Below are 14471 nucleotides of genomic sequence, written 5' to 3' on the forward strand. Positions count from 1 at the left end.
ATGATTATACCTAATTGTAATAAGTCGTAGTTCCAGAATGTAGTCACCGAAGGTGCCTCAGAAGTAAAGGAATATAACCAAACTCTGGGAAAATGGTGGTTATCCAAAAGTTTAATGAAATGCATGGCTGGCATTTGTTGTGGAGAAATTATCAGAAGCAAATAAAGGCATTGGGGTGTTTTGGAAGTGTGGTGCAGGGCATGAATAATGCAGTAGTTGCTAACTGCTGCACAATTCACTGTTTGCAGGGATTACACAAACATTTCAGGCACTATTGGACTTTGTAAGTGTTGTGTTGATTATAGTCTTTGTAGCATGCTGGCAGAGCCACTCTGTGTACTATTACAGAAAGGCAGCATCAGCCCAGATCATCCCATGGGTTTTAGTGGTGTATCCACACGAATGCTGCGCTTCATTAAGGTGTTACCAAATTCTGTGAATGCTTTTGCTCAGGTCTTTGGCAATAGATAAGGCAGGCCTTCTAGATGTGTTTTCCCTAAAGCTTAGCTGAGGGTGTAATGTTATACTGGGCTACATTGTTAATGAGGACCCTGGACTCTCCCTCAGTGTATTCAAAGTTTAAATAACGGTTTTGAATTAAAATGAAAATACAAGTAGATCTGTGTGTACTTGCATGTTTTTATAAGTACTTGTAGTCTGTACTGGACTGACTCTACTCTCTTGTTTGTATGTGTGCTGTTTCAGCTGATGTGTCATACCGGCGGGTGACAGTATCCAGACAGGAGTCTCAGATTTCAGTGAAGTCCAGCAGCAGTGTGGAGCTGGGCTCCCTGCCCGGCAGGTCTGAGGTGGGTCCATGACTCTGGCTATGTTTGAAGAAAAGCTTTCAACATTACAACACAGTATTAATGCATCCTACTGAGAAAAACACATCAAGTATTTGAGGTAGTGCCTGATTTGTGTAGAAATAGAAGATAATCTGAGCAGAGTAACATATAAAACACATTATTGATCATTTTTCTCCACCCACTGGTACACATTTGTCTATTAAATGTTATGAAGAATTGTACTTAGAATGATCAGGGATGTGAACTATCAACATAAAAAGTTAGTTTCAGGTTGATGAAACAGACTGTAAACAGTACTGAACAGACTTTTGGCCCTCTCTCCTCATTGTGACTTTTTCAGAATGGCTGTTCGAGTCCCATAGGTTTAGATCCGGACTCGGGCTCCGGTGGTATGCGAGCGGATAAATACTGCTGTGTGTATCTGCCAGACGGAACCGCGAGTCTGGCTCCAGCGCGGCCCGGTCTGTCTCTGCGGGACATGCTGAGCAGCCTCTGTGAGAAGAGAGGATTCCCTCTGAAAGATGTCGTCATCTACCTCCACGGCAAGGACAAGGTCGGTCACATACTGACCTACTCAGTAAACAAGACTAAAACGGGTGTAAAGGGTGTAAATCAATATGAAATCTGGTGGGGGAGAGAGAGAAGGCTGAATGAATTCCTGTAGTAGTGGCAAATATGGATTTGTCATTTAAGCACTGCAGCCAAAGGTGCTCGTGCAATCTGCAAAAAAGACAGCTCATGAATATAGATTAGGATATCTAGATAAACAAATACAGTGATAAACAGTCATGGAAAAGTTCAGATGAAATTATTTCGCTGTTTTGTTTGTTTTCAAAACTTGACACACCCCCCCCCCCACTATAATACCAGACTCTGTGCCAATATTTATTACAGCAATAAAACTCTGTCTGCGTTTATCCGTCAGCTGTTACTCTTTTTGAAGCTTGTCATATCCAAAATTGTTACTGCTGGGTATGCAGCTTTTTGGAATGAAAATTATGGCAATATTGATTAGTGTGTTTTTTTTATTTATTTTTTATTCATTTATTTTTTTTATTATTTTTACACAATGCTTTTTTTGTCAACATAGTTGACATAACCAATACCTACATTGGTCTCTGTTACTGCTGTTTTGCAGTGCTTGTGTAACGGCTTATGTAAGTGTAACCCTTGTCAGTAGGGCTGTCACGCTGAAAATGTCCCCTGCAGTGACTTGGGGTGGCTCAACACTGCAATATGACACATTAACGTCCATTTTGTGTTATTTTTAGGAATTACTCAGTGTATCCTGATTTTGGTGCTGTATAAATGAGGTTTATTGTAAGGCTACTATATGGTATATTGTTGCTTTTCAAATGACAAAGTAGCACAGTTTCAAGACAAATTCTGTAGTTGTTTATTGTTAAGTGGAGAACTCAGAGGGGCAGTGAGGCCTGATAAGAATGCATGTCTTTTCTCTTGTTATGAAGAAAATCATTCAGCCTAGCCTATAACCAATGCTAGATATACACTGTGAATCTGAGCAAGATATGTAAAAAATACATGAAAATAAAACCTGCTAGAAAAACATGCCTGGTCATTTCAGAGAGCGCTTGCCATTTCCATAAGTTTGCATCTTAAAAATGAAGATTGGAAGCAGCATCAGATGCGAACAGACAGTTGGCAGGAAAAATAGCACCCTTAACTCTTTTCTTAATGATTTTATTTAACATTCATTACACATGCACTGAAGTGTAAACAAGTGCCTTGCCTCATGAAAAACAGAAAAACGTGAACATTGTTGTCATGGTGACCGCCTGTCCCCCACTGTTGGCTTCTCAATAACGCAGTATTGCAATATTGTGGGTATCATGGGCAGATGTTGAGTTATGGCAGCTGTTGTGTGCGTGTTTGTGTAACATTAGTGTTTTTTGTTTGTTTGTGTTTTTTTGCAGCAGCCCCTCTCCTTGGACCAGGACAGTTCTGTATTGCGGGACCAGCAGGTCCACCTGGAACTCAGAGTGACATTTACGTGAGTTGGTCTCGCATATACATAAGTATGTTTACTCTGCAGTTGGTTAGTTTATTGAACCCCTTACATTAATAAGAAATGTATTTTCACATTGTCACAGAACTTTGATTTTAAGTGCAGGATCGTGACAGCACTTAATAATGAAATGATGTAGAATAAAAGCTGATGGACACTCAGTGTTTACTGGATTAAAAACAGAAAACTATTGAATTATTTTAATTTATTTATTTATTTATTGCTGATTATTAGTGTTGGCCTTTTAAACTGGCCAAGTCATATTTTAATCCCCCCCCCACCAAGGTCCAATTAGGTTTCTTCACTGACATGGACAGTTCTAGGGGAAAAACTTGTGTAAAAACCTTTAGATTATTTCAGGCATCTTTTATTTTTAATTTTAATTGTGCAATAAATTAAGTGTCCTCAAATGGTCACCAGTCATCATTTGAATTTGTTTGTTTGTTTGTTTGTTTGATGTCTATATGCATGTAGTTTGGAGGTAGTGTTTGCGGGGAAGGCATCAGGAATAGTGGCGAAATCCAGTAAAACTCTGGGAGAGGCTCTCTCCTCTGTTCTACAGAAGCACAACCTCCGGCTACAGGATGTCGTCGTCAGTGTGGTGCGTGTTTGAAATCAGCCTGTGTTTACTGCAGGGCTCTTGTCAGACCTGCTAACAGCTCTATATCATGATTGTACTATTTTTTTTTTTTCTCTTGTGAAACTGGACTCTTCTGCTCTTCTGTGTTCAGAGTGGATCAAAAGAACCTTTAAACATGAATACCAGCGTCTTCGGCCTGGCCAACAAGACCCTCAGTCTGGACAGAGCCAAAAGTGAGTCAGCAGATAATGAACTGTGTCTGTCTGTCTGTTCATCTTTCTTTCTTTTCCTTCCTTTTCTTTATTTCTCTTTTTTCTTTCCTTCTTTCAATCTTTTGTCTATTCCTTCCTTTCATCTTTCATTCATTCTTTCTTTCCTTTCCTTCCTTTTGTCTTTTCTTCTTCCTCTGTCCCTGCTTTTTTTTCTATTTCTCCCCTCTCTCGCTCTTTCCTCTCCTGTCTCTTTTCTCCTTTGTTTTTTTTCCTCCCTCTTAGTCACGTTCTGACTTTTTTTTTTTTTTTTCTGCTTTCTTTTTATCACTCTCAATCCCCCCCCCCCCTTTCCAATCTCTCCTCCCTCCCTAACTTTCGATCTCTCCCTTCCTCCCTCTCAATCTCTCCATCCTGCTCTGCTCTATTCTTTCTCCTGCCTTTTTACCCTCTCTTTAAATTCTTTTTTTCTGCCCCCACTCTCCACAGCTCTTTATCTCTCTCCCTCTCTGTTCATCTTGTTGTCTAGTCGTGTCAGTGTTTCTGTTCATGAAGCCCCTCTGCGGCCACATCCCATCAACCTTTTCTATCTCTCGGAGTCTTTCGCTCCTCACTGGCCAATTACTGTGTGCTAATACTGCCTCAGCAGTGCTCTCACTTCAGGGGTACTTCTATTCCTCTCTGTGGGGGGTGGGCACCAGGGCACCACTGTGGTTTCTACTATTTTTGAACTGTGCAATATATTTGAGCTGTGCAATATATGGTTTATTAATCATTATTATCTTGGCCTTTGAAATGCTGATGTGCCAGAAGGTTACAATATGAAAATGAGCCCTCTGACCAATCTGTGTATTTTACTGTGTGCTGTGAGCAGCCTCACTCATCACAGTTCCAGATGAGTGTTTGTGTTTAGATGTGAATTGAGTTACTCATATAATCCAACAAAAGTAGCCTATTTTGGTTAAAATAATTCAGTTCTGTCTTTGGCCCAATCCCATTTCACCCCTTGCCCCTACTTCTTAGCCCCTGTCCTGCCATTCTGTGTGTTTACGCCTAGAACATGCGGTGCCCTGGTTTTAGTTGAAATAGAGGGCAAAGACGAAGTGTTAGGGCTACATAGCCCTCCAAACGGAGGCTTTTCAGAGGCACACTCCAAACAGTGAGGAAAAACAAAAAAATGCCAAGATAGCTGTGCAAACAAACCCAAAATCTTTTCCTGTTAACATTTCAATAATCATTATATTATCTTAGTTTAGTGTCGTTTCAATGTATTATGGCCCTTTTCTTCATAACAAGCTTAAATCGCTAGTAGTATGCTAATATCGCAGTAGCTAGCTCGCTAGCTAGCTAAATTTCCTGTTCCACCTTAAATAGTCCAGCGGTTCTGAAGCGCCAAAATGTAAGTACTGTTCCATTTAAGATGCTACAGGAAAATTTGAACAAGAAGCTGGCAAATAGCTCTGACTTCAACTTCATATCACCAAAGAATTAGGGGTGGGCAATAATAAATAATTATTGCGTCCCCCCTCTGTTAAAGCATAAGATGCCCTAATGTAAATAAAGCCCATCAGTGAGGTTGCTGAACTTTACCCTCCTCTGCTATCACTGCAGACTGGCAGGGTCACCTACAGAGCAGCACTAGTAGCCTGTTAATGAAGCAATGGTCCTTTTTTATTTGAGGGTCCCATTTAATCAGAGAAGATTTCAACCATTACCCATTGTAACTCTGTTCCAAGGGGCACGGTGACACTAAAACAAGGGGTAGGCATAAAACTGAGAGATGGGATCGGGCATTTCACTGACACCACTACAGTCACTACTACATATTAAACGTCAGTCATTACCAGGCTGAAGGCACAGAGCCAAATGGCAATGGCTTCTGTAGAAATACCTTGCGCTCTCTTCCAGACTGCGCTGGAAACCAAAGTGTGTTGCACCACTGAAATGGAACACTGTTTTAGGGAAGTGGAGGCGCATTTCAGTTACAAAGCCACTGACTTCAATCTGCTGTCTCTAACCACAGATTGACACTCTTCTGGACTTCATTATTGCTGTGGTTGATGCTAGAAAATGCAGGTCACACAGTAGCATTGATAACTATTTTATTTCCTTGTTATCAGGGTATCGGGGGGGGGGGGGGAGGAATGTCTGTCTGTCATTTGAAAATCTGAGCAATTGCCAAACATGTATTCAAGAAAACCATCATGCCCAACTGCCGTTAGGAGGGAGTGTTCTGGGCGTTACATGTAAAAGTAGTTTCAGTTACCGCAGTAGTGTAAAATGCCACCCAGCTCTTATGTTTTTGTTTTGGATCCGTCCTTTGTATTGATTTCAGGTGCCGGTGAAGTGAAAGGTGCTCCAGCTGCAGAGACTGGCCGAACAAGCCTAAGACCTAAAAGAATGCATGACATGGATGGTACGTACTGTAAACAGCCAATTTATTTTAAGGTTTCATGAATTAAACGGACTAATGAGCAAAACTGTGCACAGTGTTTCTGCCTCCAGTTCTATAAGGCCACAAAATTACACATTAGTGTTTCCCCATTTCCGATAGTTTAGCAGAAGGTTCCTCACAATCTTGAGACTCCAATCTTGTCAGTTTCTCTCTGGGATCTTCACGTTCCTCAACTGTACTTGAGATGAAGAGCTGATGGCTCCTTTGTGCTAACAGTAGTATGTGGCCTTTTTGTCATGAGTGTCTATTTAAAGTGACAGTTTTCTAGAAAAATCCTAAGACAGGTCAGGTGTGGTCTCATAACAAGAACGCCTGGGCACAGACATTGTTTTTGGCTAAATGTGGTTGGAACTGTAGACTTATTAGGGTGGGATCAAACTGAAAAACAAAGTGAAATGTATAAACCAGTCTAGTGCCTCATGAAGGCATAAACTTACAATTAAATGAATCACAAGACTGTTAAATGTTACTGTTTTCCTTGTATTTGTAAGTATTTATTACATTTTGCCTCTCTAAAACATGCGTGCTTTGAATGTGGGTGCATTGCAAAGGATGCTTCATTAAGGTCGTGGCTTAGAAGGCAGAAGTAGCACTGTAACTCTTTATTGCTAACTAGTCTAACTGCTCTAGCTAATGTTAGCTAGGCCTAGAAACGGTGGAAATATTTTTCTGACTAACATGTTAGCACTTGATCCACTGATGACAAATAACTTGTGTATATGTCAAGTTCTCACCAGCATCCAGCGTTTTCTACCATTTAGCTGTAGTTGTAGCTCATCAGAAAAGTCTCTGTTACTCATCCAGCAGACAAACTACTGATATTAGCTATATATTTGAACATTATTTTTTGGTGCTACTGATTTACTTTTTAACACCCAGAGCTTTTGCCTAAAAGAGAGAGTGCAGCCATACCCTCCTTTCAGCTGAAGCACTTTTTTTTTAGATAGCCATTCATTAAGTTGAGGATACTTGAATATCAAAATTACTCTGAATGCATATCCCTACACATTACATGCTGTGAAAAATAAGCAGTAACTCTTGCAAGGGGAAAAACTGTTTTGTTGGGTAACCAGTGTTCTGCTAGCTGACTTGTTTTGCTTGTAGTTTATTATACTCCAGATGTAAAAAGAGCATGGATTAGAGGAATTTGGGGTGGGTTAGAGGGGGACATGCTCTTGTTTGCAGCAGATTTCCTGCAAGCCAGCACCAAAATTTTCCCAAGTTGCCCCAAGACATATATTCTTGTTGAGAAATCATGCCTGACTCTGTGAGACTACCTCAAACATCTTGTTTTTACACTGGAGCGATGAGGCTAATGTAGCCAGCAAGTAACCTTTTAGCCACCTTTTAGCAACAAACAAGCCTAAATCATCAACCAACTGTGCTGTGTAAGACTTTGTGGTTTCGGACCCTCTATATGAGACCATTATCTATGAAAACAGAAAATTGTAGAGAAAATTCAGGTTTCGCAATGTCTGCTGCTGTTTCTAACTGCAAAATTCACTTTATCTTGCATCAAATAACAGATGAAGTTATCATATGAATTCGTTCTTTCCTCACAGTTCTCTCAAATGCTTAAAATGCCTGTTTTGTTTTTCTCAGGTCTTGTAGAGATGCTGAACCGTGCTCAGTGCAGCAGGGCAGATGACCAGCGTGGTTTACTGACCAAAGAGCAGCTGGAACTGCCTCAGTTCCTGCAGCTCCCAGTGGAACAAAAGGATGAACAGAGTCCTAAAGGGCCAGAAAGCCCTTCCAACCACACGCACTCTGCTGGGTCATCAGAGGAGCAGAGGAAACGAAACATTAACGGAGTTAATAAAGACCCCAGTAAAGAGAAGACTGTAAAAGACTGCAAGAAGGACAAAATTGGCTCGAACAATGGGACATCACTGTGAACATGTGTGGGCAAGAATTCTTTGTGTTGCACCGATGCGTTTATATATGAGTGTCATCAGTATTTGATGTGGTATACTTGGTGTATTCCCACACATGGTCCTTCAACCGAGATCTTCTGGTAAAGACTGTGAACTGCCAATTCATACTGATCTGTTTTTTAATCTCTTTGTTGTGCTTTATGTATATGTTTCATTTTTTATAGAGGTAAGAAAACTACATATAGAGAAAGTATATTGTTTGAAAGATTTCTGTAATGTGTATTTATTTTTCTAAACTGTGGAATGTTTTACTGTTATGATCAAGAATCAGGATGCTCTTATATTTATTTAGAATGTTTTGCTACACTTACATGATTTCAATTTGTTCTTGTATGAATTTGTTTCACTTGCATGAATTTGTTGTGTTGAAAAGCGCAAACGTTGTTGAAAAATTGCATTGTGTGATTTTGTGATTTTTTTTTTTTTTTTTTTTTTTTTTTTTTTTTTTGCTCTCTGCACTTTTGCCTTTGCTGTTCAGGATCTAATACAGTTTAATGTTGGAATGCATATTCTCGTGAGTGCTTTCTGTGCCTTGTTTATGACCTATGTAGATCTGACTGTTCTTTCCAATGGCACTTGGAATCATCAAATAATCTTCATTCACATTTCCAATCTTGTTTCCATTCATTCCACAGCCCTGAGACTGCTCCCCTCCAGGTCACTGACGTTTTCATTGCTGATTCTAGGCCGTGTTGTACGTTAACCAAGAGTTCTGTCCCGCATTCATTTGGAAGGTTGGTTGTGCACATGCTTGGTGTATCCTTAATGTCTAGCAGTTACTGGGTAACACTGCTACCATCTTCACACATGGTTCACACTATGCTACACCAGTGAGTCCTCTGGCAAAACTTCTAATGTTACACTCGCCTACCTCTGTTACATTAAATTGTAAGTTTCACTGGATAAGAGTATCTGTCATGCATAAATGTTAAATGACATGGCCACAAAATGCAATAAAAATTGTGTAGGAACTGTATACCATGAGGTAACGGAAGCAGCATAATGAACAAACCATGACGACCGAACAAACACTTCTGCTCTCTGAACCTACTGTCTTTTCAAGAAAAACAAACGATAAGAATCTCTCAACTGTCTCCCATACTTTTGACCCTGTTGTGCAAAAACAGAAGTGGTAATCAAGAAATGTCAACATTTTCACCATCAGACAACAGATCTTCCACAACTCCTGTTGCCCAAGGTGTTCCTCAGGGTTCTGTTCTTAGCCTTCTACTGTTTATAATTTACTTGCTACCCCTTGGCACAATTTGCTATTATGGTCTTTTTGTTCAATACTATGTTGACAACTGACAGCTAGTCATGACTTTGAGCTTTGCAGTGGATGTAATGATTGTCTTGAGAACTGCAAAGCTCCCTTTGTTTCTCTGCTGAAGTTTAAATGAATCCAATGCAATAAATTAATTTTACAATATATGAAAATCTTGTTTTATACTCCACCCCTTCCTAAAACTCATCCCTCTGTTTTCTGTTCTTTCCTCATTTGGAGTTAAATCTATATCATAAAACAAAAATGACAGCCTAGTTAACATTACTATTGTTAGCTAACAGATCTGTTGTACTTTGTTCTCCACATGAGGCACACATCTACTTTCTTTATTTAGGGGGATTTTTCAGCCAACTTGCATTACACCTATGGCTAACAGTTGGCTTGTCTGTCAAACAGCATTGATACCTGGGGAATTGTGCTGCTCAGTTGCTGTGTATTTTGGTCACTATATTTAGTTTTCCTCCAATGACAGTGTGGTTTCTATTCTTTCCCTATTAGACTTCCATCAGGCTCTTGGATAGGACTTGGCACACAGTGATGACATTGGTGCATTTCACCTCCCACTTAAATAGGTGTGTGGAACATTCTGCTTCTTCTCTGATGGCCATGTTTCAAAAGCATCGTGCCTATAGCTGTGCTCAACGGTTCTTTAGTTAGAACCGAGGGTGGGCAAATTGGGAGCTTGATTTGACTCATAACTCCCACCTAACTGAATGCTGGCAACACATGAAACTTGGATGCACAAAGGAAATAAAGGTTTTGATCATTACAGTGGAGAGGGTTGGAATTGAACTGTTTTTCTGGTTTTAAGCAGAGTGAAAGCCCCAAGCCCCATCTCCTCAAGGTGTACCTCTCCCCGCTGTCCTCATCAGGCTTCATTCCCCACTTGGAGCTCGGGTGACTGTGTAATTAGTCATGGAGCTTATCAGGCAAACGACATCAGCTCTTAAACAATATGAGCAATCAAATGTTTTGCATCCCTCTTGGTCATGAAATCACCATAAGCATAGGAAACCGCAGAGGTAAATGGCTCAAGAGCAGTTTTATCTAGAAACACTTTAAACAAAAGTTAGGAGAACAATTCATTTGTATTTTATCAGTTTATCATAGGGGTTGGAATAAGACCACTGAATAGAGGCTAACTTGCAGACCAACCACTGGCGTCACTAATCTCACAGATTTCTTATTACAGAATCATTTTGTCATTCCATCTATGTGCAAGTACACAGAAGAGAGAAATTACGGTGCATCTAGAAACAATATAATAAATACGATTAAACAGACAGACACAGTAAACAGACAGGACAGAGCAGCACAGACACAACACACATTTCTGGACATGAGGTCGTGGAATAAGGTGCAGAGATGGTTAACATGCTGTAATCTGTGAGTCACGCAGTCATACGACATACATAAACACAGCAGTTACTGAGGTAGAAAAAAAAACAGAGTAAAACAGTGAAAACACAGTGTAGCAGGAATGATCCAGATAGTGCAAGTAGAGCATCAAGTGTGTTGTGTGTGTGTGTGTGAGGGGGGATGGGGGTTAGTTCAGTCTTTGTGAGTTTAAAAACCTGATTGCTTGAGGAGCACAGCTGTTGCAGAGTCTGGCAGTGATGGCACGGATGCTCCGGTACCTTGTGCCAGACGGCAGCAGTGAAAAAAGTCCATGTGAGGAACTCAGTGTTAGTTGGTGCATCCTGACACATTGAATCCATTTCATGCAAATATAAAATTGGTCTGACTTTATTCTGTAAAGCTGATTACAGGGCTGATTGTATTGGAGGCTTAATGCAACAGTCCATCTTAAATGCTTCTTTTTGTTAAAATTCCAACAGGTTTGTTTTCAGAGCGTGCACAATTGGAGAAATTGAGAATATACACATACTGCTAGACACTATGTGTGAATATATATATATGAGCAGAAAAAATGCCATAGGTTTCATTAGCTATCAATGTAACTGTCACTGCCGTAGATGAGTAACTTGAGAAAAGCAGACTACAGACATATTTAGATGTTAAATAGATAACGATAGGCGAATTTAACTTCAGGTTTTTAGAAAATGTGCACCAATCTTCTCACATATTAATATCAATAATTAATATTTCAGATGTAAATACAAAAGAGCCTGTAGTTTCTCGCTAGGGATCGTTGAAATGAACGTTTTCGAGGCATGGCCTACAGCTTACAATGTTTTTGAAATCAAGAGTATTAAACTCCAGAGACTGCAGTTCCACTGCTCCACAGCCCATTGGTGTTTTTTTACTCCTCTAACAGATGCTTGGCATTGGACATACTGACCTTAAGCTCATGTGCACTGTCTGTTGGCTCACTTCCTGTCTCATAGACATGCAAAATGTAATCACTATTATACTAACATAAATCCCCCACTGCTTTTGCCCAAGGTGTTCCCCAGCGCTTTCTTCTTCATTTACATTCTGGCCCTTGGCACATAATTAGCTGTTATGACCTCATTTTGCAGTATTATGCTGACAACACTATATCAGTTCCAGCCCCCACAGTTCTCATCCGCCCACTCACTGACTGCTTGTATCTGTGGCATTAAGATCAGGGTGATCTCGAATTTACTCAAACTCAGTGCCCTCTCTTGACGTTAATAGAGTTTGGGTCAAACCCTCTTAAAATGTTTTATAGTCCTGCCATCGTACAATTTATGTCCAAAGGTTTGTAGACAACTAAAAAGTTAACACGGAATTTGTTCCCCCTTTGTTGTAGTAACAAAATGTACTAGTCTGAGAAGGTGGTACAGTGATCAGGCATAACATTATGACCTTGTTCTACACTTACTGTCCATTTTATCAGCTCCACTTACTATATTGGAGCACTTTGTAGTTCTACAGTTACAGACTGTAGTCCATCTGTTTCTCTTATACTTTGTTACCCCCTTTTGCCCTGTTCTTCAGTGATCAGGACCCCCATGGACCCTCACAGAGCAGGTACTATTTGGGTGGTGGATCATTCTCATCACTCTAGTGACATTGATGTGGTGGTGGTGTGTTAGTGTGTGTTGTGCTGGTATGAGTGGATCAGACACAGCAGTGCTGCTGGAGTTTTTAAACACTGTGCCCACTCACTGTCCGCTCTATTAGACACTCCGACCTTGTCGGTCCACCTTGTAGATGTAAAGTCAGAGACAGTAGCTCATCTGCTGCTGCACGGTTTGTGTTGGTCATCCTCTAGTCCTTCACAGGATGCTGCAGGGTGGAAATCCTACACTCACTTGTGACAAAGGTGGACTGCTAAGAGGGTGCCATGTTAAAGTCACTGAGCTCTTTAGTTCAACCCATTCTACTGACAGTGTTTGTCTATGGAGACTGCAAGGCTATGTGCTTGATTTCACACACCTGTTAGCAATAGGTGTGGCTGAAACACAAACTCAATAATACAGAGGGGAGTCATACTTTTGTCCATCTAGTACACCTAGAATGTAAAGGACTGTTAAAGAAAGCATTATTCTTTTATTTATTTATTTGCAGTATAACTGATCAAATTTTGGTCCCACATGGCATATGACTTGTTATGCACAGTTTAAGTGAAAGTAGGGGGGACATACCTAACACACCAGTGGGAGCTATCACAGTCAGTGTATGTCTGGGCTGGTGGGTGGGAGCACCTGTCATGTCTGTGAAATTATGAATGGCCAGAGAGGATGGCGTGGTGTACGAGTGAGAGAGGGTGAGGGAGGGAGGGAGGGAGGGAGGGAGGGAGGGTGAGAGGGAGGGTGAGAGAGAGAGAGAGGGAGGGATGGAGAGGGGAAAAGACGTGTCTGGTAATACATAGAAGAATTGCCAACCAGCAGCACAGCCCCTCTGACAAAGGTGGAGAAAGAGAAGGTAAGAGACAGCCTCTCTTTTTTCCCCCTCATCTTTTAATGTCATTGGAGTACGCTGAATAAATACTGGTGCATTGTGTGGATTGCTAGCCTTTTAAAAAGTCAGTCGTTTTTTTTTCTGTCTCAGTGGAACTGAGAATTATGCTTTTCCTCCAGTAAAGTGAAGTGAATGAATTTAGAATTCAGCCTTATTAGGCTATTGGGCATCTGCATAACATCAAGTACATCACAGGCTCGGCTTAAGTGAGCATGAGAGAGCTAGAAAGAGTCTCTAAGGCCAGTGACATGGAAATTTGTATGCAGCACTGTTCTCAAGATCAGTGAAGGGCAAGGCAGGTTAGAGTGTGTGCGTGTGTGGGGTACAACAGACATAAACATGGATATAAAGGAGTGTTTCAACCCTTGTTGTGATTCAGTGCAGAGATCTTTGAGTGCTGGCAGTGTCTTTCTGATTTCACTGTTACCCAGCACATCCACGAGGGTTCTTATCTCATCAGAACACAATTTCTACCTCCAGTAAAGGCCAAAAGCCTGTGGAAAGCTCCTCAGTGTTGTAGATTCAGGCTGCACAGTGGAAGGCAGGGTAGACAGTGGACAGATAATGAGTCTTGCAGCCAAAATGAAGAATTTGTGGTCAAAATAATAGAAAATCCATTGGGCAATTAATGAGTTTATTAGAAACTTTAAAACATTGTCGTTGTGACTGTGGTGGTCCCACCTGCCAATCTGGACAGCTAATGTTATCCAATTTAAATGATGTCATTAGGTACTCTTTAGCTTCTGCAGTGATAGCCTCTCAGTGTAATGCCATCTTATTTAATGCCTTTATACAGTTCCTCTAGTGGCCATTCTGACAGAGAAATGCAAAAGATTTCAGATATTTTGGATTAATATGATCAAATTTTTTTCCCTGTAACTTTATCAGATTAACCAGGACACTGTTTCCTCACCTAAGATAAAAAAAAAAATCTAGCTCACTTCAGCTTATGTAAATCATACACATTTACATCAAAAGATGTTTCACACATATTCTTGAAGACACAAAAATACATAGCACAAAACTGAGGGCCCCCTTAAACAGGGGGAATATTGATATATGCAAACTTCAGCCAACAGAATAGCATCTATGACACTAAGTGGTCAGCTCAGCAGAGCGGACCACCATGGTCACCAAACCATCGCATTAGCTATTGCTTAACAAATTCTGACAAAATTTGATCTGATACTGTTTAGCAGTAAAATGTGAGATGTTGTTGTCAGGGGTACGGCACAGTTGGCAACTTCGACCCCTGGTAACAAGAGTGGCAAATCTCAGAAGG

At 40.6% G+C, this 14471-nt stretch overlaps 1 protein-coding gene across 2 annotated transcripts in view; it reads left to right on the forward strand.

Annotated features, from left to right (window-relative positions):
• The window catches only part of rgs14a (regulator of G protein signaling 14a), a 32310-nt gene extending 22866 nt beyond the window's left edge, over positions 1 to 9444 (forward strand). For both annotated transcript variants that reach the window (XM_017703840.2, XM_017703841.2), the window contains exons 8-14: positions 706 to 809; positions 1150 to 1362; positions 2744 to 2820; positions 3310 to 3436; positions 3567 to 3648; positions 5960 to 6040; positions 7682 to 9444. In XM_017703840.2, coding sequence (XP_017559329.1) covers positions 706 to 809; positions 1150 to 1362; positions 2744 to 2820; positions 3310 to 3436; positions 3567 to 3648; positions 5960 to 6040; positions 7682 to 7974 — 977 coding nt within the window. In that variant the 3' untranslated portion in view covers positions 7975 to 9444. The remainder of the gene's footprint in view (positions 1 to 705; positions 810 to 1149; positions 1363 to 2743; positions 2821 to 3309; positions 3437 to 3566; positions 3649 to 5959; positions 6041 to 7681) is intronic.
• Positions 9445 to 14471: the final 5027 nt, after the last annotated feature.

This window comes from Pygocentrus nattereri, chromosome 11 (assembly GCF_015220715.1).
Source record: "Pygocentrus nattereri isolate fPygNat1 chromosome 11, fPygNat1.pri, whole genome shotgun sequence".
NCBI lineage: Eukaryota > Metazoa > Chordata > Actinopteri > Characiformes > Serrasalmidae > Pygocentrus > Pygocentrus nattereri.